Consider the following 25,735-nt stretch of genomic DNA (forward strand, 5'->3'; position numbering starts at 1 on the left):
CTATGCGTAGCCTATTCACGGAAGGGGCATGTGAGTTTGCGGAGGGGAACAACATATCTCCGGGTCCCATCTTGGCGCAACAGCGAAACGTCTCTGAGGATTCACTTAGTAGGCAGAAATGTAGAGACTCTTTTCTAGCTCATCTAAGCATGTCCTGCGGCTTGCATTCAGTTGACAGACTCCTCTTCTACTGCCCGGCTCAGCATGTCCCTTGAACCCTCTGCGAGTTTGCAGATTTTCTCTCCAACGGGCTCTGGGCGCTCGTCGCCTTCACCAAGAGCAACCCGCAACAACACTGAAGAGGGTATGTCCCTAATATTGGGCTCAAACTGTCATAAAATGGCTGACATATACCTTACCTAGCGCTCTTCAAGAAAGACAAAGGTTTCCGACGATATGCTGCCGCCGTCGAACGCGCCTTGGCCCTATGGGATACCGCCCAGCAGGAATGGGCGGACTATATATCCTTCTTGGGCCGACTGTTGAAGGTCTATACTCCTCTCATCTAGAATTACAAACCACTCGCGCTCCTATTGACAGGATACCAGGCTCTACAAGCGCATCCTGCCGAATCACCCATCATTCCACATAGCGACACGGTCACGCTGCGACTAGCGCAGTGCTTGACCCCAACGCTACCTTCAGGAGTACATCAGAAAGCCCTTGAAGTCTATGCATATATTTTTTCAATAATAGGAGTATGAATATACCACCATTATTGGTCGAAGCAGCTAACGCATGCGCCAGAAAGATGCGCTTTCTCGTGATCTCAACCTTTACTTCCCCGGACTAGCATCTGTACTATCCTTTGCATCGCTGTCTGTCCGCCCATTGTTTCTCTCTCTCCTAGAGAGTTACATTCTGAGACTAGATGGAGCACCACTCCGACCAGCTCTAAAAGCTATTATTCTGTGCCTCCTCCCCGGATTGGAAGATGAGACCAGCGAGGATTTCGAGCGGATGGTATCCGCGCTTGACAGGCTCCGTGATGCTGTCAAAAGTCATCCAGAAGAAATTGTCGATGCCAAAACCGAAAGTGGATCTTCGCATTTTTGGCAATGCTTCTTCCTTGCGACAATTACGAATGCATCTAGACGACAAGGAGCCCTTGCATATCTAGTCCGCCGTCTCCCGCATTTTGGGAAGCCTCAACGCTGTGGTTCCTTTGCAACCGAGAAATCAATGCCTACAGAAGCCTTGTCGGCAGAAGCAGAAGCGGCAATATCACCAGAACCGGGTTTGCTTATTCGCAGTTTCGAAGCAGGGTTATCTGATTCTCAATTACTAATTCAGCGCGGATTTCTGGATTTGCTCGTCAGCCATCTGCCTCTTGATTCTCCCGTATTACAACAGCGAATAAGCAAGGATGACCTTGAGCGTTTAGTGGCTGCCGCCGCTGGTGTTGTATCGCGAAGAGATATGAGCCTCAACCGAAGGCTATGGGCATGGTTCCTAGGCCCAGAGCCTCCGGTGGGTGCAGAGGGAACTGAATCTGTGGCATCCCCTACGCAAGACAACAAGAACATTGGGCCAGACATATCATCGCATCATGCCGCATACTTCTCACAGCATGGGCTTCCAGCATTAACATCAAGTATCGTGAAGATGATCAATCGGACTAGCACGCTCCCTTCTGATCGTGCCAAACCTTTCCGGCTTTGCTTGTCTCTCATGGATCGTTGGGAGGTAGGTGGTTTGATCATCCCAGAGGTCTTCCTACCAGCATTGCAAAGCATTCAATCCTACAGCGAGGTCGCGACAAAGGAGCAATTAGACGAGGTAATGAGGAGCGCTAGCATCTTCTTCGATGGTGTAGAGAGTGGTCTGATATGGGGCAAGTTGATCGACTTGGTGACTTCTTCGCTGCAGCCGAAATCGGCGAATCGCCACGATGGACCTCGGAAGATGAAGCTTGCCAAATTTGTACTTGCTCGCTTTAACTTAAAAGAGGAGGAGATGCTTCTTCACCATATGCCTCTAATGATACTGTCCACACTTGCTGCTCTCAATAGAGTCATTCAAGGATCACCTGGGAATAAGCCATTGGAAAAAGAAACTTCAGATCTTGCTTTCGAAATTACCGACTCCCTCGTTTCGTTTGTGCCAGACCGGGCACTAAGGGATGAACATGTCGTTGATACGGAGAGCAATGATGTTGTTACCTCGCAAGACGCACTGCGAAAGCTCAGTTCTTTCTATAACGAGTCTCATGGAAATCTCGACTTCTCCGATCCCCCCTTCTCAGCAGCAGAGCTCGGGCAGCTGATCTTGCGCGAATCAGCCTTTATGTTCTCAGCATCCATTCAATCAACACAGATTAATAGCATGTCTGAAATGTCCTCGAGGATTCTGTCGAATCTGGTCTTCAAAGTCCATGACCTAAAGGCTTTAAGCAAGCTTGATCTACTCTCCTCCTTCCGATATGTTCTCTCGCCGAGCCAATCAATGGATGCGATACCATTCACCAATCTCGTTGCTATTAGTTCGGTTCTCGCAGCGTTACAGACTGCAAGACCGTCGAATCCATACATAAACCCCTCCCAACTTCCGGATATTATGCATCCTCTCGTTGCCTCGTTTTGGCATAATCTCAATCCCTTCATCCCAAAGTATCACGTCGAGGCCGTACGGTGCATATTACAACTACATGCTATCTCATCCTCCACTCGCATGGTAGAAGCCGCGATCTCTTCGATCCTTGTCCAGCAAGAATCATCGTCTGAGCATCTAGTACCAACGAATTACTCTGATGCAGGTCGGCGCTTCGCAATTCTCTGGACGCACGTTATGTACGAGCAAAGCTTACAAACAGAGAAACGAGGCAGTTCAGCGTCAAGGCGTTCCAGTGGACTTGGTGTACCACCATTACTACCCGGCAGTGGGTTTCATTCCGTCCTTACTCGGCCATTATTCATCTTGCTTGATTCGCTTGCGGACGAGGGGACAGAGCTCTCTACTTTCGTAAGAACTTGGTTACAAGACCTACCAACATTGAATAAGGTTTTCGAGGTTCTCGCTGTCCACCTACAATGTCTACGATGCGTGTCAGCCGATGACAGCTTGTCTCCAGACATAGTCTCTCAATCGAAGGTCTTTCGACAGCAGCTGTCCGATACAAAAGAGTGCCTTTACTATCTAAAGCACATTCTCCACATCTTGAAACGACCGTCTCCGTACACTTGGTCAATTCTATCCGAAGAGTTGGCACCTCAAACGAACGAAGGAGCTCCCACAAAGATCTTTTTACAGGAGTGGATCGTCCGCACCTGTTTAAAGTGTCTTTCAATCCAGACTAGATCCTCAACTTTTGAGGAACAATCCCATCTCCAAGAGCTCTATCAAACCGCAATCACCATCATCAATCAGATCTACCAAAGCCCATTGGCAGCTTCACTGAAGGGCTTAGAGCTTGAGGTACCTTTGATGGCGAAGCTGAAAACTTCGAGCCCCTCCTTACAGACTCTTCTTCTCGATGCAACGCTTTTGGCCTTAAGACTGCGACTCAAATCAGTAGAGGAGCACCAAGTGGACCAGAATGCGACGCCTCACAATACAACTCGATCACGACTATCTCTTGTCATGGACAGATCGCCTGTAGAAGCCGAACCTCAGCCCGTACCACCCCCCCCTCAACTAGTTGACTGCCTAAAATTCGGCTTTTCATCTCCCACAAGTCGCCTCATTCTCGACGACTGGGTTCACTTTCTCGCCGAGGTCCTCCCGCTATTTGCCGACACCATCTTCCAGAGTCTCATTGCCCTCGTGGAATGTTTTTGCAAACAGATTAATCAGACGTTCGAACAGCTCAGGTCCATCTTCAGGACGGCAGCAAATGTTGACGAAGTCTCGCCAGAATCGACCCTTATTTCTCTCATCAATGGCCTTGAGCGCATTCTAGCGAAGGCGCACGACCGATTAATGGTCCAAGAAACAAAGAGTACAGCAAACAAATCTCCAGAACAACCTCAAGGTTTCTTCGGTAACATGGTCTCGGGTGTATTCTCATCAGAAGCAACACAAGCTCGAGTTCCAACTGCAAATATCAGGCTTACGGTGCTCCTGTGTTTCCAGGATACGGTTCGAATATGTTTCTCGATTTGGGCTTGGGGTGGTTATGGCTCCAAAGATGCACGTCAGGATCCAATTTCGGCTGCTTCATTCGGATATACGGCGCTCCGCATGCGCAACCGAGCTCGGCGTATGTTGGAATCGCTTTTCACCGCAGAAGCACTAGAGTGCTTAGAGACGCTAGCGGTTCTCTGGGTTCATTCATCGAAAGATGACAACCAGGCCACGGCCATTATGGGTCTGCTTAATGTTCTGAATGGGTCTAAGCCTAAGCATACCATTCCAGCCATCTTCAATGCGGTCTACAGCCGCACCAACCCGAATGCTCTAGATCCGAATCGAATGTCAACGCTAACATCAGATTTAGACGACACTGACCTAGTTGCCTTTCTCGTAGATTATACGAAATCCTTAGAAGATGACGCGATGGACGAGATATGGGGCGATTGTACACTTTTCTTACGTGATGTTCTCGCAAATCCTCTGCCACATCGACAAATTTTGCCGACTCTTTTGGAGTTTACAGCAGTGATTGGGCAAAAGGTAGACCACACAAACTTCGGGGAGCAAAGAAAGATGAGGAAGGAGCTAGCAGTACGTCTTTTCTTTACTTGCTACATTTTTCGCTAACAGTTTGACCAGGACATTTTCACCAGGATCCTTACCGCTGTGTTTACCACTCGATCAATGGGATTTCTGCAAGAGCCAGCTCAAGTCGCGGCAGCTGAAAAAACGTCCACATCGACAAACGGTGGTCAGGGGCAGAAGCGTGCGGTTGATGTCGTCTCCACCCTTGCATCAATCGTACCCCACCTGCCCGCCATTCTTATTGAGAATGACCGAGTCACCAACGTCGTCACGAATATCTCAACGAGTGTCGTTGGGCCTACTTTTCGCGCAAAAGCATTTCCAGAGAACGTGTCGAAGCCTATCCTCGATCTGCTGTATCAGCTCGCGCGTGTAGCTCAGGCCAATAAATTCTGGAAGAAAGAAATCTACGATGCTTTCAACGATGCTCGGTTCTTCAACACTCCTCTACCATTACTAAAAGCCTCTTGGTTACCAATTCTTGCGCAATGGACTCATTCAGACAAAGACCGGCTACCTGAACTCCTTTCTCGTCTCTCCGCACCGACAACGGCTGGCATTATGTTTGGCGTTGGTGCTGCTTCAGCAAGGCAAGAAGCAGATCGCAGGACCCAACTAACTTTGCGTCGAATTGCACTGCTCGTTCTTGCAGCGCCCGAGGACACCTTTACGCCCAACCTTACGCAGGTAATGGAGAAGATCGTTGAACTACTCACCGCCACACCTGCCTCATCTCCATCGTCTACTACCCGCCCCGACCTAATCATCCTCCTCCGCTCCATTATTCTCAAATCATCCACCGTGCATCTTGCACCCTTTTGGCCCATCATAAACGGCGAGCTCACGTCAGCACTTTCCTCCCTTCTTCCCGATGCCGAAAATAAAGAATCCTACAACAATTTCGGCATAATCCAAGCCTGCAAACTGCTCGACCAACTCGTCGTACTAGATCCCGATGACTTCCAACTCATCGCATGGTTGTTCATAACGGATACCATCGACGCGGTCTACAAGCCTGCGGAATGGTATCCCACCTCCCTCACTGACGAAATTTCTGAGATCCTGTCTGCTAGTGAGACACCGACTTCGCGTCCACGTCCCTCAATCTCTGTGCCAACGCACACACATACGAGTACAGGTTTTGGGGAAGATGCGAAGAGAGTGCTATTCTTGGATCCGCTGATAGACGCATTGGAAAAAGAGGAAGATGCTCAGGTTACCAATATGGCGAGACGGGAGCTGGTGGATAGGGTAGTGCGACCGTTCTTGGGGCAGTTGGCTATGGTAAGTTTCGAGAGTACTTATGGAGGTGGAAGAGCGGATTGGGAGGGCTGTTGGGAGAGTTGTGTTAGAGATGCTAGTGGAGTTGATTAATGGTGAACTCTAAGGAGTTGAAGGAAACGCTTTATAGTTGACCTATTCCTATAAATGATATTAAGTTATCGTTCGCACGGAAATTGGGCGTGGATAGCACATATATATGTGCGAGGTACTCCCACAAACTGCTCCATCCGAACTGCTGTCCGTTCTTCGACTCGTCCAATGGCGTTACGCTCGATGCAAATTTACATTCTTTCCAGGCCTTTAGGTAATTTTCCTGGCATTTCTTGTCCGCCTGGAGGTGTGCTCGTTTCCTCCATGATTTTTCATGACTTGCAGGCACCATCTTTTCCCAAGAACCCTTCTTTAACATCCCAAGGAAAAAATCCGTGCCTAATCAAGATGCACTGTTGGGCAGAAAGTCCTTATTCACCCACTATTATCTCACAATCCTCCTCGGCCAAAAATTCACCTTCAGCCACGTTCCACTTACTATTTTTCAACTGAGAGCTGTCACCTCGCAAACTCTCCTTTACCTAAACCACTTCACGCACCCACACAAAAGGATTCGAAGAGACCAGATCCAGCAAAAATGCTGACACGAGTGAGGTTCGAACTCACGCGGGTTTCCCCAGTAGAGATTCAAGGACTGCATCACAAAACTTAAATCTACCGCCTTAGACCACTCGGCCATCGTGTCGTCGTTTCAAGCAACATATTCATGTTTCTGAAAACGTTATCTATTATATTCACTTGATAAATTTTTGGGACAAAACGGCGGTGTAACGTTGGTGTTGGAGGCGCAGACATTCATGCGACTCATCGAAGCGTGGGGGCGGGGTCAGGCAGGTGCATGTGTGTGTGGGATGGAGAGTCGGCGCAGCCAGAGAAATGTCATCACATCGCATCAATAGAGTCGAGATCTTAGGATGCTTAGAGACAACAATTACGCAGGTGCGTAGCATTGAGTTTAGTGTTTAGAATTCTAGTTCGACCAGGTGAATATTTTAGACGGGTAGCTTGGTGGCTCTTCTTTTTAGAATCGCAGCATACTGGAGCCGAATTTCAATGATAACGTTATGTTGATACAAGACCACTCCTTACACCCGAAAAAAGTGTATACTTGAGTTCTAATCACGATCGAGCTATCCTTGCACATACCATGCCGTGACATGACATCTCGTCCCAATCGTCAGGTTTCCTCTCGTCCAGGAAAGAAAACAGTTGGTGGCTGCAACAACCTCAGCCCTCAGCTTTCCATATTGCTGGGACCAGCTAGGTAGTACTGTAGTAATATAGCCTTTCCTGACTCAGGCTTACAGATCAACTTGAGTAATGACTAACGCGATCTCACACCTGATTCAGCAGTGAGAAACGCGCCACCCATTACCGTAACCCATTCGCGCGAATGGATTACCAGAATGGGAAGTGTTTCAGGCAGAAAAAGGTGCGGGAATAGTCACCAGTTGGGAGAAGTTGCCTTTACACATATGCACAGGTTGACTGAGGACTAGTCTGAGTATGGTCAGAGTGTAATTTGCGGGTGAAATTGCGAGGCTATCCGGTGTTTAACTTGCACGTGGGCACGGCTCCGTAGCGCCTTGGATTGAGGTTGGGATTGGAATCGAAACTACTGTATATAGGCGTTTGTGGTGGATATGTGTGAAGCGTAAACTAGCCGAAGATAATCAGAGCCTTATGCAGCACGACGAGATGACCCACCATATGCTTTGGAATATACAGTAAAAGACTCAAACTTCTGAATCGTTCAAACAATTGGGTCGGTTCAATGGAATACCTGTCTTAACATGTACAACCAAGCCGTACGCAAGCTTCGCGCAGCATGCCCGGAGCAGAGGGTTATTTGTGCGTGACCACTGATGTATTTGTCAGCGATTAAATGTAAGTAATATGGTAGTGGTACGATGCATAAACCAACCGCAAACGTTGGTTGAGCGACGTTGATATGCATTGGCTATGCAGTGGGTGCAAGGAAGTGCTCAGAAATCATGTCTTAGTGGTCACGATCCGATTCTATCAGCAGAGAGGTCACTCTGGTAGTCAAATCTCCGGGCGATTATCGGGATGCTAGATCAGAGCTCGGAGGGTATTCTGTGTTGCAGTTACATTGTGCCGAAGGCAGTGTCACAAAATACCCTGGATCCTATTTCGATTTGATGTTTAGAAGGCGTTCCCTAGACCTTCTAGTTTCCTTTCTGTCTAGATTTTCGGGAACAAATTCTAGGAGTCCGCAGGGTTGCTCATCAATGCCGCCCTTTCTGCAGAAATGTAGAGCCATAGGCTTTGACCTCCCATTTGTGTAAGTAATGAACTACATATCCTTATAGGTTTAACGTCTGATCTAGCATCTGATGTCCTCCTAATCGGTTAGTTAAGTATAGGACACTTAAGGTGACATCATTGATAATCCTTCGCCAAGTGTATACGGAAAGCCCACTTGTAGCTAGGCACCGTCCTGCACTCCATCTCAAGCATACCATGATCGTTACTTCACACTACAATGACGATCAATCTCTAATGCCCCTTTTCCGACATATCCAACTTGAGGAAGTTGTAATCCCTTTGTTTTATGCTAAGTACGATGCTATCTCTGGACAGAAATCTGCGGTAAGGTGCGCAGAGGCTTCATAGAATTTTTCCTATACATAGATCAAGAAGGCGAAGATACGGACAATCTAATACAAGACATGTAGAATAAGATGTCGAACAGGTCAAGGAATGGAGTGCCGCGGGGTGCAGTTCACGAATACTGGTTTGTATGAGGTATATGCTTGACGTTGAGGAGCCAAGAGCGGTGGGCACTTCGTTCGGCACTCGATAATCTGATATCAACTTCGAGACAACATTCGAAGAGAGGATGGCATTGTAGGCCTCATGGCGGTGCCACTGGTTGAATATTGAGCAATGATACAAACGTTAAGAAAAGCCTGATTCCGATCTCTGAATGTGACCGTACGCTCGTTGGGATACAGATGCAGATACATGAAGATATAATGCAAGATGCCGCGTTCGGCAGACGGTGAGTAACTGACTAGGTAATTCCTGTGGAAGTTGAAGGAGCTTGGGGGCAAAATCCGATTGACTGTGTAGAAATAAACTTCTTGGATGGCCGACGATTAGAAAAGCCTGGCGATGGCGTCGTGTTGCGAAGACACTACATTTGCAGATGCGGCTCCTGCACTTGATTCAAATGGGACGAAGCGGATTTGATGTGCAGAAGCGTATGGCATTGTGACGTTGTCGTGACAGTCATTTTCGGTTTCCATTCGGGACGCTAAGAATTATCTAGAATTCGGTGGATACCGGGACGAAAGAATTTGCATTGAGAAGCTTGATAAGTACAAGTGGAGTTGAGAGACGTGTAGTTCGGAAAAGGGCTGCTCGGAATCGGCGAACCGCTAACGCCGATTGCGGCGACCTCGTGCGAGGCAAACAAATCTCCCGTGTTCTGTCCTGCAAGAATTACTCGAAACAGGGATTGATAGTCATAGGTCACACACGTTGATCAGTGATTTTTATCGTCAGCCGACTCACTGAGGCATTTTCTTGAGGGAGAATGTTGACGAGGGAGGAATTGTAACACTATCTACTTAGATATAATACCGGAGGTGTTGACAGCAGCCCGGCCGTATGTACAGCTCATGCGGCTATCAAATCCGAATATTGGGTTCCGATTATCGGATATGGGATTGCCATATGACAAACGAACAACTTCCTCCAAGCTAGGGATCCATGCTACCATACTAGGTCTATGCTTCCCAGCCGCGGTAGACAATCTTGCTTCCGTATTTCTCTCCCCTCTTGAGAAGCATCATCCCTCTGTATTCAGGAATATTGATGGCATTGACGTAACGACTTGGCTCAATGCAAAATCCCGAGCGGGGCCCCCGAGGCGGAATATTTCCGACAGCTGGTACTTCGATGTATTTGCCCGTGTAGAATTGGAATGCTGGCTCAGTGGTTGATATTTCTAGATGAATCTTCGTCTCTGGGTGATAGAATGATGCAACTTTCTGGAGTGGCAATGGACGTGTATCAATCGGAACTGTATTTGGGTCGGTATTCACGATGAAGCAGTCATCGATATCTGGTTCCGTCTCACCCAGTATGAAAGATTCATTCGATTTCACACCAGGGTATTCCTCAATATGTCCTGTAGGGATGCCGCCGGAATCTACAACCTGATATATGTTTGTTATCAGAGTGACCTGCGTCCCGGAGATTGTTGGCCCATCGCTAAGGATGAAGTAGCTATGCATTGGGTTCATTTAGTGCTATTTTAAATGCTCAAATTGGGACGCACCTATGATTGGTCATATTGACCGCAGTCTCAGCGATCTCATCCCCAACCAGTTCAGCCTCAAATTCGATGTGCAACACCTCCTTCTCGACTCCATTTTCTTGCTCCTTTTCTTGGATGTACCAGACCCTCACTTCGACTGTCCCAGGATAACCCTCTTCTCCGTCTGCACTGAGGTATCTGAAGAATACGGCATCCTTTCCGTCCTTCTGTACGCTAGACGGTCCTTCAAACTCTCTCTTTCCCCAACCCATATCTCCGCCATGAAGGGAGTTTGGTCCATCATTGACTGGTAATTGGTAGGAAGTTCCATTCAACTCATTAATTCTGGCTCCTGATACCCGGTTCGCAATTCGGCCAATAGTCTCACCGAAGAAAGGTGCGTTGTACTGCTTGTATAGCTCTTCATGAGGGAAGCCTTGGACGATGTTTCTGCCATTGACTTTGAATTCCTTGATGATGGCCCCTAGTGGGAGGAAGGTGAAGGCTTTCGGAGATGTCTTAGCGTCCATCCTATGGTTAATAGAGTTCTAATGATCGGGGACGTACGTTAGCCTGGCACGAACGCATTAGAAAGGAAGATGGAGAAAAGCTAGCGCCCTTCTGGACTCTTTCGCTGGAGACAGGGAATTTGGGGGTTCCAAAACGTAGCGGGGTCGGTTGAGATGTAATGATTCTAGGAAGTATCCTAGTGCGGGGTTTCTGGAAGTTTGTGCAACTTACCTTCTCTGGTGCAAGTAGGCGGAGTTTGAGTCGACAAGCCGGGGTGTCCTTTTAGACCAAATCTGTCTGTTAGACGTGAGCAGATGAAGTATTTGAGGACATCATGACAAGAGTTAACTGATAACGTGACACTTGATTAGCCTAATCAAGCGGAGAGATGATATTAATTGTTCCGGTGGGGTGTTGATCCAATAGGTGACCTGATGGCGAAATGAAGGTGCAATAGACTCATCATGAATCTGATGTTCGCACAATGCCATCACTCAACGGTGTAGCTGTCTCGTCATCATCAAAGAGCAGTGATCCCATGTCTTGTTTGGAAGAGAGTTCACGTGGTGATGGGTCTTGACGACTAAGGTTAGTAATAGTGGTCTGTGCATAGACTCCTGAAGCGCGTCGATCAATGCGTTCATTATTATCAGCGAAGAAAACATCGAGTGGAAATAATAATACAATTGTTATCAGCGTAGTACACGCATTACTGACCATTCCTAAATCTGGTCAAGTGCGACACCTGGCAAACTCTTTGATTCTTTCAATTTCCCGCTACGCCTCTGTCTTGTGGCACTCCTCGGACGCAACCCGTTCAATACGCCGTTCAACTATGAACGTCATTGTGAAGCCTCGACTCTTGGGTACCACGATGCCTTTCCAAAATCACTCAAGCTTATGCTAAATAATCGCAAATTCCGAAATGCCCGATAACGCCTGGTCCAAAACCGGATCCGGGTCATGAAGTGGACCTGTCCCAAGACGCTTGAACGCTAGACACTGTACCAACCAACGACAATTCTAGGAAAAGGGAGAATAATCCAATTATGCGCCGACTGGATTATTTATGAAATTGCTGAAATCCAGATCATTGGCATCGTTCCAGTCGGACATCATAGGCCCTGCAGGGTTGATCACGCATGGATCGAGAATCATTGAGCTTGTATCGAAATTGTTAAACGTGTCGAAGGTGTACATGGACTTGTTGCCAAAATCCATGGGTTCATCCATAATCATTGCTTCTGCTGTCCATGCTGAACGAGTGAGAGCTGATGGGTCTAGGGCTCCTGTGTTCATGAACGCTGACGAAACCAGTGGTGTTTCTTGTTTGATTTGGGGTGTTATTTGTGATTGCCTAGGGAACGGACTGTTCATAGGTGGTGTTGGAGGAGCATTGTTGCGTGAGAAGTGCTCGTTGAAGGATAGGGTCTTCGTTGTGGGTGTGCCTCCATATGATGATGAGGATGAATGTCCATGCTCAGAATCGGAGCTAACAGATCCTCGCCTGTGTGTGTACGGAGCGCCTTGCTCAAGGAGCTTCTGTTGCATGCGACCACAGTCCTCTTCGAACCCTTCGTAGTTGCTGTTGCTATCGCTCGAAGAATGGAGCAAGTCGAGTCGTTCCAGTATGTCGTGGGTAAGAGGGTGTCCGCCTTGGGCCTCACGGAGAGGTTGACCTGGCCAGCCCTGCCCACTTTGTAGTCGGCTATACAACTCCCGCAGACCAGCCACGAGCTGTGCTTGTTGTTGCTCGAGCATCTCCACGTATCTATTCGTTTAGTTTAGTAAACTGGACCACCACAACAGCAAGGAAGAGCCTACCCTTTAGGGTAAACCTTGTCCTGTGACTTCTTTCGTTCTCCGAAAACGCAAATAGCATTGTCTGCTTTACATCTGCTGCAGGGACTGGCACCATCGCACTGTGTCTTATTAGGATATAGGTCATCGTAATGAATATGCCGAACGTGCCTTCGATTTCTTTAGTCGACACCGGTCGCAAGCTTTGCAGACTCGCTTTCTTATGTTGTCTTGTGAGGCCTCCATTGAATTTGATCGCTGTGAGGACATGTGGCGGCAGTAAGCTCAGCAGTGATGGGAGTGGTGAAACCAAGGAAGCCAATTCAAGATGTGTGGAGAGAGGCTGAGGAAGACTGGGAATGTTTTGCTTTTATGGAAAACAAAACATCAAATGATATGAACTGAGAAGGCCTGCGTTGGAATTCTTCGATCGTAAATACGGGCGTGGCATGTGTGGGCAGCATGGCATTATATCTATTCAGTCAGGGCAGGACCAAACGGTGCTCGGCCTTAACGGTTTTCCAGACAGGGCAGAAAGGCGGTAATAAATATGTAATAATGGAATGTGCACGCCCGCGCTGCTAAAGCTCCCTCAATTATTAGTCGGGAGTGTTGGATTACATTTGGCCGCGGCAGGGGTCTGGGATTGGTGTGCTGCGCCAACCTTACGAAATCACTGGGCTCAGTCGGTGCGGAGAGTCAAGCGGTGCCAGAGTGCGGCGCGGAATCGGCCTTCATGTGGACCGTGGACATGCATGGAGGTGCTGGACAAAGACGACCAGGGCAACGTGAGTGTGATCATACCACATCGTGGAGAAAGAGTGTCGCGAGCTGGCTGGAAGTCGGCCACGCTTGCACATCGTTCGGATATCGGATCCACTACAAAGCCGCTGAACACCCTCTGTTCGGACGGAGCATCCGCCCAACGCGAGCACTTCAAATCGACAAAGGCCTGTCCAGGCGCAGAACTGCAGAACCTCTCCCATGATCGACATCATCATTATCACTCATCACTAATAACACTATTCAAACCCATTTCTAGAACTTCCAGGCTTTTGTTTGACCGAGCTCGGCCGACCATTCTCAAAACTCCACTGGCCATAATCCACCTTTTGTTGCCCTGTTAAAGCGGTCGCCCGATGCAAAAAATGGCTCATGGCTTCTGAAGAACGCTGGCTCTGACGTTCTGAGGTTCCTCGTAGGACAGACGAGTGGCCGAAGCACCGAGCTCAACTCTGCGTCCAGGCAGCACGCAAACGCCCACCCCTTTGTCCATTGTTAACACCCCTCAAGCCACACCGGCCATATTCGTACAACGGCGATACCAGAAAGCGAGATGCGATAGTGCTGGACAAAAATGCGCGCCAACCATTTGTCGCTGTTCACTAACTCCGCACCAGCATCACCAAGCGACGTGCAAGGCTGCTGACAGCACGCTGGATGACTCTATCTTGCTCGCGCTTGCGCTTCAAAGACTTCAGGCAGCCAGTCGTAGCGTTCGAATGGCGAATATCAAACCTTCCATATGTAGGCCATCTCCGTCTGTGCTCTGAAATTGCTTATCAATGCCACTACCGGGCACTTGTTTGGTCCGTCAGACTCACCATGAGGGATGTGTATATGTTCTTTTCCTCCCCTCGTATTATCTCTCCGATTTTCTCATCAGAAAATTCTTTGTGGAGCTTTTTCCGATTGCCTCATAGTGCCGGGTACTGTGCACATGCTCGGGACGGGCATTTTTCGCTCCCGAAGCGCAAATCCTCTCAGACCATCACTCATACGCCCGTAGGCCGAATATGGGCTTGCCCTTGCATTTTCACCATCGACGTTTTGTCACGCTTGGAGCATGGCTAATTACTAACGGCCTCCTGAGGCATATTTTGAACACGGTGTTGTGTTTTCAATTTCCTATGGTCGTCGTCAGGCATCGTGGCTGAGAGAACCGCTTTGGTATAAGGTTGCGAGATGTTCGTACCCATCGTACTTGGGCCCCGCGTGTGCGTATCCAACGCGGTTCGCTCCATCGCGCGAAATTGCCCTTTAGACGAGACGACTGCGAATCCCGCTGGCTGTGCAGTTTTGGGAGTAAGCTTAAATTTCGCGAGTTAACGTCAGCAACCTCACGCGCCTTGTCAGCACCCTGAACAAATGTGCAGGTTCAGCGCACGACTTCGAAACACATTATCCTAACTAGTATTCTCCTTGTTGGGCAATTGCCCTCATGCAACTTGCTGACTGTGGAGCTTTTGATTCCGAGAGTTAGCTGGAATCTTTCGTCATTGCTTCGTTAATATTCACTTGCATGTTTCTGCGGCCGACTCCAGCGGAATTGCTTCAGCGATCCTCTTTGCATCTGAAATATGGCTTACAGATTGATCCTAGTGGGGTTCTTCTTGAGCGATCATGCAAGTGGACTCAGGTGGGCACCGCAGAGTGAGTAGAGATTGGATCGAACTCGGAGCACCGAAGCCATCACCTCTTGACTAAGCCCTAACAACTAGTTAGCCCTCGATAGAGCTGATTAAATTATTTCGACAACACATACTCTATCCCAAGCTAGTTTTGTACTAAAATACTTCAACCACAACGTATTATCAATCTCCCGGCCAGTTGTTGTCTTTGCTTAACATCCAGGGATGGGATTGATAAGGCTGCTAAGACCATTGGTCAGGCATCACCACGCGTAGACACCTTGGTTTCAAACAGGAACGTTGCGACGAGCCGCCTTGGAAAATGTGCGCTACGCAGTGCTGAAAGTCACAACGGAGCTCCGCCGTGGTGGGGGATTGGAGAGTTGTCGCGACATGGTTCCAACAACCCTCCACCACTTCACTTTCAAGTTTGAAAAGGGTTTCACCGATGCAGTCGGCTTCAACTCTTGGGAGAGATCGTGAGAAACGCAGAGCCCAGATTCCGCTTGCCATATTAGCTGAAGATGCACCCTGGATTCAGGATCTATCAGCATCTTGCAGCCCCTGTCTATTGAGAGTTGAATTCCCCAACATCATTAGAGAGACCCAGCAGTATCAGGAAACCGCTACCGCGACAGTTGAAATATTATCCATGGATTCATTTAAAGAGAAATGTGGCTGCTCACATCTTTTGCTCGTTGCCAAACAGTCAGACAGGTTCCCCCGCGATGGTAATACAACGGCGTTCACTCAGTCCTCCCGGAGCAAAAGCGCATGATGCTTCAAACTCGCCGAGCACCTTCTCATGATCGCCGAATGTAGAGACACGCCTCATTTTCTTGAGCTTTTGGGCGAGCATGAACTCAATTGCAAGTGCGCTTCGGACCCTTGCATGTCCTTGCGAGGCCACCCATGAGCAGTTTGGGCACAACGTCGACGATGCCATCATTGACGCCGAAGACAAACGTTTGGCAAAATACAGGTATTCGTGAAGCTCGTTGATTCCAAAACGCCATCACCACTCATCACCGTAACTAACTGCCAGGAAGGGAAAAGCTAGACTCCACACATCCAGCCACGAGAGCGCCACACATCTTGAAACTCAAATTCTGTCTCACTGTGCTCACAAAAATAAATTCAAGATGTGTGCTCAGGTACTCCGTGAACCGCAGCCCAAACGACACGCGGTTCAAATCTACAGAAGGCGTTCATCCAAAAGGCGTATTTGACTTCCCCTCTCCACCTCCGCTAGGCTGTGAATGCTGGCAAACGGAGAGCTGCCAACCACCAATCAGTTTGCCGCACTACGGTCGCCACATCACCACTTCACATTTTCAACTCCACTTCTTGTCCCCTTTCCACCCTGCTGGACAGAATTGCGGCCAAGATCTCCAACAAATGAACGCATACGCAATTTGCAAGATCCTCACTGTGACTCAGCCTCGTCCTTGACCGGTTAGTTGGCATCCTAATCCACCACGGCATCCCTGTCTCGCGTTTTTGGTCGAATACGATCTGGAGACCGCCAAGCCGACTTCAACAGCCTGACGAGCGACCCCCAAGCGTCAGTTGAGCCTTACGCCATGTCGTTCCAAGGCTTGAGACCACGTGTGTATTGGTGCATCGAAAATTACGCATGGATGTCCACTCTAATGTGTAGCGCGACAAAACTTCTCGCATGTTCCCTTCTTGGCCTCCAGGACGAATTCTCACGGGATCCGCGGCGAGCACTCGGCGACCCGGGCACCCGATTCCGCTCAGGGGTCGGCCGCCTGAGAAATCTATCCAAGTACCTCGCCGGCCCCGACACTTGTGCGTCGGCCGCGACAACACGACATTGTGGGAGTGGAGTTTTAAAGTTTTTAAAAAATCTCTTCACATTTTGGTTCAGCTTCGGGCGAAACACATGGATTATCTTATCTAGCGTCAGGAGAAGCGAGATTACATTAGCAACTCTCTACCCAAGTTCTAGGGATCCTTCTTAGACGGAGTGTTTGCTGACAAGGCAGTTGCAGTGCACGAATCTGCAGTTGTGCGAGAGAGAATGCGAGAGAGAATGCAATGAGGACCGAGTAGGGTTTGAGCATCGCATGGATTCTTTCCTGAAGTTATGGATTATTGGCGTGTTACATGGAACGAATGCTGATCTCAGTTGCTGGGTGATGAGATTGGGTTCGTTCATTCATTATTCCTTCGACACGATAATAGAATCCGTGTGCTAGGCCATTCCCTCAGGCTGACCGGCTTCTAGAAACCCTTCAAGTACTAATTTCAAACCCAACGTCAACAATTTTGCTCATAAGGTCTGAGTGGAGGCACAGCAGCAAAGGCGGTTGTGTGTTTTATCATCCCCGTAATTTCAATTGGATCCCTCGCTCAACCTACCTTATTGTTTCTCTCAGCCACGCTCAGAATCCTTCCACCGTCTGTCAGTCGCTTTTTACGACAACAATTCCTCATTCACCGATTTCCTTCTCTAGAGGGCCTATGTTCGCATAGTAATTCGCAGTCGTGGTTTACTAATCCACTCTGATTGCGCCATTCGACCCCATGATCAGTCTGTGACTCCGATTTCTCTTCAATTAATCATCACACTCCGATAACTACCCCGTGCAAGTGCAGACTTGCACACTGGATTTCAAAGCCGTGCGGAAAGCTTCGCTGTCTCGTTGCTCGAAACTGCGGGGCAGTCTTCATGCGCTTGACAAATGGAGCACGTCAAGACTCAATTCCGAAACGGACCAGTGTCTGGCTTTTGAATCACGCTGCCTGATAACATTTTTGATATGTCTGATTTTTTTAATGGCTCTAAATATCACGTTTTCCGCCCCCAAGGAGTCTTAATTGTTCCGATACCGAACCTCCGCCGACTTAGCACTAACATATGTATCAGATTCTCAATACGGTATATGCTGAACTGAGCAAAGCCACAACATTTCTCTCACGTTCACGCCGCAGACGGCAGGACCACTGTTTCGTCGTTATTTCTCTCTTGATTCATCTTCCCGCGTTTATTTTGGCAACCTCTCGTAGCAGTGCATATACCGTTTCATTCCCCACCTCATCTCGCCTCGCTTCGCCTCAGGGTGATCCCCGATCCGCAATAAAACACGCCAAACACAAACATTTCAGATAGTAAGCTGCATAAGGAAGAGCTCCCACGCCGCAGCCCTACATATATAATTGCCCTATTTATCCTATTTTCCTGATCCTCCAGGGCCAGCCACGATGCACGGAATCTCCACCAACGCGCATCCATGCGAAATTCACCGATGAGATGAGCGGCCGAAGAAACACATACCACAGCGTCGATTCCACGTCGCACGGCGAAGCAATCGCGCTCAGGCCCCCTGCACTGACTTCTGCGTCTCTTAATGGAGTCCTACCGGCCATTGGGCGTAAAGGTTTGGGAAGTTCCAACATAGACGCCCGTACGACCGTTTACAACGGGGAATTAATACATAAAGTACAGATACAAGCGAGAAAGCCACTGTATTCGTGGCGAGGTGAATGAACCCAGCGGCTGAGGTAGTGGTATAGATATCTGAGCCGCAATATAGTTGTACAAGTATAGAAAGGGGCAGGATGGGATCTTGTTGGGGGCGTGGAGAGCATCTGCACTTCATCTATTCTCAGGAGGAGAAATAGTCTGTAGGAAGGTGCATGCATGAGCTGGGAAGCACGTGAAGGGGGGAAGGATGGGGTGGGTGGGTTTGTTTAGACTTCATCAGAGTGCTGCGGAGCGCGAACATGTTTTCGAAGCTTATGTTTCTGTGTCTGAGTTTGCGGCTTCTTTGTTACAGTGGTGTGTATCGCAATTTCCCTGCTCCAGCAATATCTTGAATATTGTGCATCTCATTCATATCTCCCATCGCTCTAATCTTCTCTTATGTTTCTTGACCTCCTCAAAGCCCAGATGAATCGAATCTCGGTGCTTCAACTCTCGTATTCGAATTGACTATCCTTGAAATCATCGTTTGTTCGGATCTCTCCATCCCGCAAGTATTGTCCCTTTTCTTGAAACGAATCGCCACCCCTACTCTTCTCCGAATCCTCTGGATTTGTCCTCGTTGCTTGTGCTAGAAAGTTGGAAACTCCGTCACTGTTCCTCCCTAAAGTCAAGGTTAACTTTCCTGTTTAAGCTTCAGTTGCTTATTGGAAACTTCGTGCCAAATGAAATTTAGGAGATCTTTAGGTAAGAACTAATAAGTTGATAGCCTTCCAACCGCCAGGTCTGGAGACGGTTCGTGAACGACTTCATAGTGCTCTAAACGATATACCATCATGGCAATTGTCCATCCCAGGCAGAGCCTAATCCTTTGATTTCTTTGCTCCATATCTAGAACCTAATTCAATTTCGTATCTACATGACCACAAACAACCCCTCAAAGTGACAGCTCGGCAAACAGTCTTCTCCACAGCTACAGCTACAGCGACGACGCTATCCCACCATCTTCAGTTCTAAAATTGTCCAAAAGTACACACAAAGCTCGGTACTCAGCCCGCCCAGTCTTTCTTTCGAGTTCTTTTTCCATTTTCGTTCGAGTATCAGGCCAGGTTCACGATACTAAGTGAGGTCAGCGAGGCTGGCTACATCAGCAGCCACAACGCCGAATCGATAGCCGCATGACTTCGCGAAGAGGGTAGTGTACATCAGCACGGCAGGCCAGACATTGCCAGCGCATACGCGCATACAAAACAATAGACGGCGTCGGAAATTCGAATAACCTCGTAACAAACATGTTGGTATACGTGCGATCCTGTGGATGTTGTATTGTCAACACGCGTTTGGAAATTAGAACGGATCGATCTTTCGGATACAGTAATGCCCGCGCGGGCTTCATCAAACACCGCAATTGTAATCCAACGGACTTTTAACTTCGAAGGCCTCTAGTTAGTTCCGTATTTCGCTACCGTACTTGACAGGCTGGTTTCCAGTACAGTGCATACTGTATAGCCGATTCATTCCAGGACCTCCAAATCAACCAAATCTCACTATTACCCCTTTCCCCAAGCTCCATCTCGCAACTCCATCCTTGCCATTTACCAACCTAAGTCATAGATCAAACCCTCCTTCCATTTACGCCCCGCCAAGAACTAAATCACTACCTAACTCTAGCCCCTCACCTACTCATCCATTCACACCTTACATACACCTAGCTTCGAATTAGACGGCCCACGCCTGAGCATATCTCAGCCCAGTGCTATCCAAACTGAGCATTACCCGTCTCACGATAGGTCTTAACCCTGCCATGTCATGTCCATCGTCCATCAGCGTCTGTCAGCTTACAGGAACCCACTTTAACCCGCTTCGGCTACCGTCCCAGCCAACCCAGCCAGCCCAAGTCTCAGGGCCCACGCCAGAACCCAGAAGTCCGCTGATTTGGAACCGAAGCTGGGAAGAGTGGTTCAAAGTGGAGATAAGGTTGATGGAATGGGGCAGGCCTGACGCGAGCAAGCAGGGTGCACAGGTAAAGTATTTGGAAACTTGGGAGACGGGGGAAGGGCGGCTGTAAAATCGGGATATTGGGATTTACGATTTGTGATTCAGGGGGCCGGTCGATGGCTGCGGGATAGTTGATGGTTGTTTGCTTGCCGCGTGCACGCGTAATAGTCACGGAATTCACGCTGCGAACAGGGTAGGAAAGATATCAGATACTACGGATCCGTATGTGTGGGTTCATGTCGCGATGCGCGCCCCTGGGAAAACGCGAGAAAGGGAGGTGAGGGAGAAGAGAGGTGGTACTTTGTCGACCTAGGCACGTACCTGTTCGCATGAGTCCTTTCTTTAAAACGGATATATCTATAGTACATAATCATCAGACGTTTCTCCTCGGGGCGGACTAACATAGGCACACTATGAAACTGGTTCGTCATTTGCAATTGGAAAATCGTAGTTTGTCAGGATTGGTAGAATACTGGATCTACCAACCCCGACTCCTTCAGAGAACGTGGATAGGAACTGACTGCGCGACCCTGTGTCTAGGCTAGACCACGATCGTGAAATGCTCACCAGACCTTCTTAAGCATATGCTATCTTGGATTGCAGGAAGCTGCATATCGCAACCATACAACAAACTCTGAGAACTGGAAGCGCTTCGTTCATCCATTCCTCCATACTAAGTCATATTGAATGCTTGATTCACAGCTGGTGGTTCCAAAGCCGTCCAAGCGCAACACAGCGCAGAACTACAAGGAAACGACTTAATCGTGCGTGAAGAATCAGGGGGACTAGAGGGGCTTTGTAGAAGTTGCAATGGTGGTCCGGAGATTCATGAAGGTGCACTCAGCGTATTGACAAGTGTTTTTTTTCTAGTAGGAGCCCGTGGAGAGTATTTTGCTGGTGGTAGGTGATCTCTGACGGAAAATATGCGTTGGTGAGCTGTCTCTTGTACTGAGTTCTCGGAGTCGGATGGATCGGTGTAGTCACGAGGGCTACGGAGGTGTGAAGTAGCGCGGAGCTTCCGAAGGGCTTGAGAAAGTTAAAGCATGGCACCATTGAGAGTTTAGTTCTTGTGTTCGGAATCCTATTTGGGGTGTACAGTAAAGAAGATATCTCTAGCTCTCACATTCGTAGTATCTTTAGACATCTACTCGGCTAAAAACCGTAATGCCAATTTAATGGTAGATCACATTAGAAGGGCAATACTCGCCCTTGCTTCGCGACAGCACAAACATAGTTAGCGATTGTTGAGTATAGCGACAGAGCTCGTAGGCACGCTCGCGCCGGGTACCTGAAGAGTGCCAGTAGTGACAATTGTAGACGGAATGTTGAAAATAGTAACACTCAGCGGGATGCGATAAGTCTAATGAAACAGTAGGGGGAGAGATGGGGCATATTGGTAGGAATGCAGTCAAACGCATTCAGGCTTGTGACACTTCATTGACAAGCTCACCCGGTGATGGAGAATGAGGGACCTACGCCTCACCATTTTCACGTTTCCACATGCTTCCCCGGGAAGGTTAGGTGTACGTCGTGCAGACTGTATTGCGGGTGCCAAAGTATAGTAGTACATTGAGTGGTTGGGAAGTGGCTATGGGCCTCAGCTCACCATCGTTTCCTAGAGTAGAGATGTTCCATCACCGTATCAGACTCCAGGTGAGCACGTGTGCGATGAGCTTGATATATATCGAGTCCATATAAACGCCAGGGATTTATATTCTAGTTTTATCCGCGGTCCTCCTGGTATGTCACTGCTGCAGACAAACATCAATCTTCACTGGCCTTGGGAGTGACATCCCGTGACCTTCATCCATCGGACGTAGAATGTCGCCTGTGGGGAATCGATTTTGTATAACGAGAAGGCGTAAGTTCCACAATAGAAGAAGGGAACTACTTTCTCGGCCGCTTCTGCCAGGTAAGCTCCTTGAACTGATCTTTGACCTCGTCTTTGAAGAGATCGAGAGCAGAGGGACCGGTTCCTACACGCCCAATTAGCCCGTATATCAATTGGACAATACAGTGCTGCATATCAAACATACGCCCTAATCCGTTCTCAGGTTCGATGGGTGGCAATTTGTTGATCTTCCGGTAGATCTTTTGCACGGCGCGATTGAATGTCGGGCTACGGATAAGCTGCAGGTGGAGAACATCAGCGATCTCCACCGTCGAGGGGCATTTTGGTAGAAAATGAACATACTTTTGCAGCAGCCCATGTCTACATAAGATGAACAGGTCAGCCCGATCTCCATAGTGAACGCAAGTCTTGGCGGTGGGGACATACCTCGAAGAGCAGGAGCCACGGAGCCCGCATGGTCACGAGAACATTGATTGCTGTTCTGAGCTGTGCTATCGCGAGTCGCGGCCACGTAATGGCAGAAACGCGTAGTGATTATTGCGAGGCAACGAGGCGACGGGGCGATGGTGCAGAGGAAGAGTGCCGGTGGGTGACAGCGGCAGTAGCAGCCGGAGAAGGTCGCATCACCACCACGGCTCGCTGCACACCGACATCATCAACTGGGCATTTCGCTGCGGCTCTGCAACAGCAACCCCCGTCACCCTTCCCAGTCCTTGTATCTAACTTCGCCTATTCTTGAAGCTTCCTCCATAATCTTTTTCAGTTCTGGCCCTTCAACCCCGCCAAGCGCGCCTTTTCCAGAACCTTGGAGGCCCGACGCCTCGACCCGCCTGCGGTCCGCCATCGCGCAATTTCAAGTCCCCCACCGCTAAATTTCCTGCAGCCCCTCCATCGTCAAACGCAAATCCTACGAGCCTGGTTCCCGGAGAGACAAGCAGAACCGTTGTCATGATAGGACCCTGAAGCCCACAAAACACCAAAAACATATCCTTGCACGCCTCGTCCCCAATAGCGCCTGTCCAGCTTGCCCAGGACCAAACCTCTCCACCTCCCACTCTCGCCGTTTCACCACCAGCAACAACTCACACGCAAAGTCCGCTGCTTGCGTGCCCGCCGGTTTGGTTGCGAGCCACAAACTTTATATAGTTGTTGGCCGCATCCAGAGCTATCTTGTGGGCGCCAACCTGAACTCCCAGGCGCTTCCTCGAATCACTGCACGCCACACGAGGCTCGTATCTGCACCCTCGTCCACGGCCTTCATCATTCCTCCCCCAAACGCTCTCGCAGATACTTCACCCCCAGAACTGGCAACTTCAACCGATACCAGCTGGATCTCGTTCAAACTGCATAAACTCCGCGCCCTCAGGCGCAAGGCCAAAGTGAAGGGCGGCGTTATGACTGACACAGAGAACATGTCGTCTGCGCCGCTGGCCGTCCCCGCCTCGCCGTCCTCGTCAAAGCGCTCGAGAAGCAGAGACAGCTCGCGATCCGCAGCCACGTCTGTCAACACGCCCGCCGCAAGCACCCCCTTCCTGACTCCGTCCGCCAGTGCTCCAAGCCTGATCATCCCACAACCCAAGTCCCAGGCGCCGTCCATAGTAGAGCCCTCTCCGCTCGACGCAACCCCATATCCCGCATTTCTGCGATTGACTCGATCAGGCAGGTGAACTCGGCCCTGTATTGCGTTCGGGGGAGTTTTTTTTTTGGCTGACTGAAAGTGTAGAACGGCAGAGCAAGTTCGTCGATCTCGAGTGGGAACAGCGAAGAAGGCTATTATCCGGTAACCAACAGATCGAACCGGACCAAACGTCGCAATGGGCACGATGCGGTGGAGAAGTGGTCACAAATCGCAACCGATATGCAAACGTCGATCCATACTGCAATAACCGGGTCAAGCTGAAGGTTCCTGAGGGCCATAACGACTACATCAATGCTTCCCCGATTGTCCTGGAGGCCACCCAGTCAAAGACGGTGACGAAGTTTATAGCTACACAGGTATCGTTGCACACTACCCTAGATCTAGGGCATCTCTTAATATGTACTTGCAATAGGGTCCCAAAGGCGATAGCTTCTCCCACATCTGGCGCATGATATGGCACGAGACCAAGTCTCCTGCTGTCGTTGTAATGCTCACACAAACCCATGAATCTGGCCGCGAGAAATGCCATCCCTATTACCCGCAATCTCCCTCCTCTCCTACACTTGCTCTTAACCAGAGTGATGAGTTCGAAGACGGCTTCGCCCACATCGTAACCCTTAAAGACCTCACCGTGCATGAAGAAGCGAGCGCGCAGATTCGAGAGCTCGAAATGTCGGATGAAGACGGGAGTGAGACGCGAACGATATGGCATTTCCTATTCGGCGGATGGCCAGACTTCCTTGTACCAGAAGGTTATAATCGCACGGCTTTACTCAACCTCATTAAGCTATCGAGGGAGAAGAACGCCAATAATGCGGAGAATCCCCGCATTGTACATTGTAGCGCGGGTGTGGGTCGAAGTGGAACATTCATCGCGCTGGACTGGTTGCTACAAGAGTTGGAAGAGGGTACGTTGGACAATCTTGAGGACGATGAGGATCCAATCGTTGCAATTGTGGACATGTTGCGTCAACAGCGCATGATGATGGTACAGGGAGAGGCCCAGTTCTCCTTCTTGTACGATGTCATGCGCGAGCGTTGGCGAGACCGGTGGGCGAAGCTGCATCCCGAGGAGGCGGAGAAGCTAGGACTTGGTGCGATCCACGAGCCCAAGCCCAAGAAACCGCGTCCGAGTAAGGAGAGTGAGGTCAGCGAGACAGACGAAGACGAAGACATGCGAGCACAGCTTGAGGCAGAACTTGTGGACAATCAGGCTGACTTCGACAAGGGGAAGACCTGACTCGAATATCTCCTTCCGCCGCCAGTTCCCCCCTACTACGCCGTCATGCACAAGCGTCCTGCCGGCGACAACTTTCGCTCCTCCGGGCTCCATCTCCGAGGTTCCTCCAAGCTCTCTCCCTTCGTCTGGTTACAGTCGAGTTCCCTATGCTTTTCTTGCATGTACATTTCTTCTTCTCCTTGCCTTTGGATTTCGACGGCATCTCGGACTCTTTTCTTTTACTTGTATATCCGCGTTTGGCGTGTTACTTTCATTGCATTTCAGCTGCATGCATGGATGGGATTAGCAATGATTTGGCTGGCTGGCGATGATATCCATGTTGTGGGTTTGGCTGGCTAGGGGTTTGGGAATCCTCGATAGACTTTATACCATCACTGGTGCTACTTCCTGCATTATCATGTTCTTTGCTGAGTGTAGATGTTTTAGGTGTGTGTGCTGGGAGGAGCTTATGCAGTTGAAGGTTTAGTATCTGTAAGGCTCGCAAGACAAGATGGACAATGTATGTCGATGCGTGGGAGCATGGAGAGGACATGTCTGAAGCGTTGAAAAGGCAAAAAT

General features: G+C 49.2%; 5 protein-coding genes and 1 non-coding gene across 6 annotated transcripts; 2 read left to right on the plus strand and 4 right to left on the minus strand.

Annotated features, from left to right (window-relative positions):
* The first annotated feature begins 126 nt into the window (after positions 1 to 126).
* On the plus strand, positions 127 to 6,058 carry BDR25DRAFT_287090 (uncharacterized protein). The gene is made up of 5 exons (XM_033688295.1): positions 127 to 304; positions 364 to 488; positions 549 to 698; positions 748 to 4,662; positions 4,711 to 6,058. Exons 1-5 carry the CDS (start codon positions 205 to 207, stop codon positions 6,028 to 6,030), a joined length of 5,610 nt encoding a protein of 1,869 aa, XP_033547119.1. The 5' UTR covers positions 127 to 204; the 3' UTR covers positions 6,031 to 6,058.
* Positions 6,059 to 6,572: 514 nt separating this feature from the next.
* Positions 6,573 to 6,676, minus strand: BDR25DRAFT_t27. The gene has a single exon. It is a non-coding gene; the product is annotated as a tRNA-Leu (tRNA).
* Positions 6,677 to 9,746: 3,070 nt separating this feature from the next.
* BDR25DRAFT_287092 (galactose mutarotase-like protein) lies at positions 9,747 to 11,295 on the minus strand (the record flags this gene model as incomplete). Its single annotated transcript, XM_033688296.1, has 3 exons — positions 11,021 to 11,295; positions 10,301 to 10,827; positions 9,747 to 10,248 (listed from the first exon to the last, which is right to left on the minus strand). The coding sequence occupies exons 2-3, from the start codon at positions 10,807 to 10,809 to the stop codon at positions 9,747 to 9,749; spliced, it is 1,011 nt and encodes a 336-aa protein (XP_033547120.1). The 5' UTR covers positions 10,810 to 10,827; positions 11,021 to 11,295.
* Positions 11,296 to 11,563: 268 nt separating this feature from the next.
* On the minus strand, positions 11,564 to 12,802 carry BDR25DRAFT_303827 (uncharacterized protein). Its single transcript, XM_033690086.1, has 2 exons — positions 12,761 to 12,802; positions 11,564 to 12,711 (listed from the first exon to the last, which is right to left on the minus strand). The coding sequence occupies exon 2, from the start codon at positions 12,548 to 12,550 to the stop codon at positions 11,837 to 11,839; it is 714 nt and encodes a 237-aa protein (XP_033547121.1). The 5' UTR covers positions 12,551 to 12,711; positions 12,761 to 12,802; the 3' UTR covers positions 11,564 to 11,836.
* Positions 12,803 to 21,970: 9,168 nt separating this feature from the next.
* On the minus strand, positions 21,971 to 22,883 carry BDR25DRAFT_303830 (uncharacterized protein). The gene is made up of 4 exons (XM_033690087.1): positions 22,725 to 22,883; positions 22,641 to 22,658; positions 22,483 to 22,576; positions 21,971 to 22,422 (listed from the first exon to the last, which is right to left on the minus strand). Exons 1-4 carry the CDS (start codon positions 22,752 to 22,754, stop codon positions 22,334 to 22,336), a joined length of 231 nt encoding a protein of 76 aa, XP_033547122.1. The 5' UTR covers positions 22,755 to 22,883; the 3' UTR covers positions 21,971 to 22,333.
* An 827-nt stretch (positions 22,884 to 23,710) lies between these two features.
* Positions 23,711 to 25,177, plus strand: BDR25DRAFT_226396 (tyrosine-protein phosphatase 2; the record flags this gene model as incomplete). Its single annotated transcript, XM_033685206.1, has 3 exons — positions 23,711 to 23,961; positions 24,017 to 24,293; positions 24,350 to 25,177. The coding sequence occupies 3 exons, from the start codon at positions 23,711 to 23,713 to the stop codon at positions 25,175 to 25,177; spliced, it is 1,356 nt and encodes a 451-aa protein (XP_033547123.1).
* Positions 25,178 to 25,735: the final 558 nt, after the last annotated feature.

This window comes from Lindgomyces ingoldianus (assembly GCF_010093535.1).
Source record: "Lindgomyces ingoldianus strain ATCC 200398 unplaced genomic scaffold BDR25scaffold_17, whole genome shotgun sequence".
Lineage (NCBI taxonomy): Eukaryota > Fungi > Ascomycota > Dothideomycetes > Pleosporales > Lindgomycetaceae > Lindgomyces > Lindgomyces ingoldianus.

Coding starts and splice junctions, on each gene's coding strand:
- BDR25DRAFT_303830 (XM_033690087.1), bottom strand. CDS start 22,754: ATGCGGGCTCCGTGGCTCCTGCTCTTCGAG. Junction 22,423..22,482: donor ACCTGAGAACGGATTAGGGC/GTATGTTTGATA, acceptor TTGGGCGTGTAG/GAACCGGTCCCTCTGCTCTC.
- BDR25DRAFT_303827 (XM_033690086.1), bottom strand. CDS start 12,550: ATGCTCGAGCAACAACAAGCACAGCTCGTGGCTGGTCTGCGGGAGTTG.
- BDR25DRAFT_287090 (XM_033688295.1), top strand. CDS start 205: ATGTCCCTTGAACCCTCTGCGAGTTTGCAGATTTTCTCTCCAACGGGC. Junction 699..747: donor ATATTTTTTCAATAATAGGA/GTATGAATATAC, acceptor CGCATGCGCCAG/AAAGATGCGCTTTCTCGTGA. Junction 4,663..4,710: donor AGATGAGGAAGGAGCTAGCA/GTACGTCTTTTC, acceptor CAGTTTGACCAG/GACATTTTCACCAGGATCCT.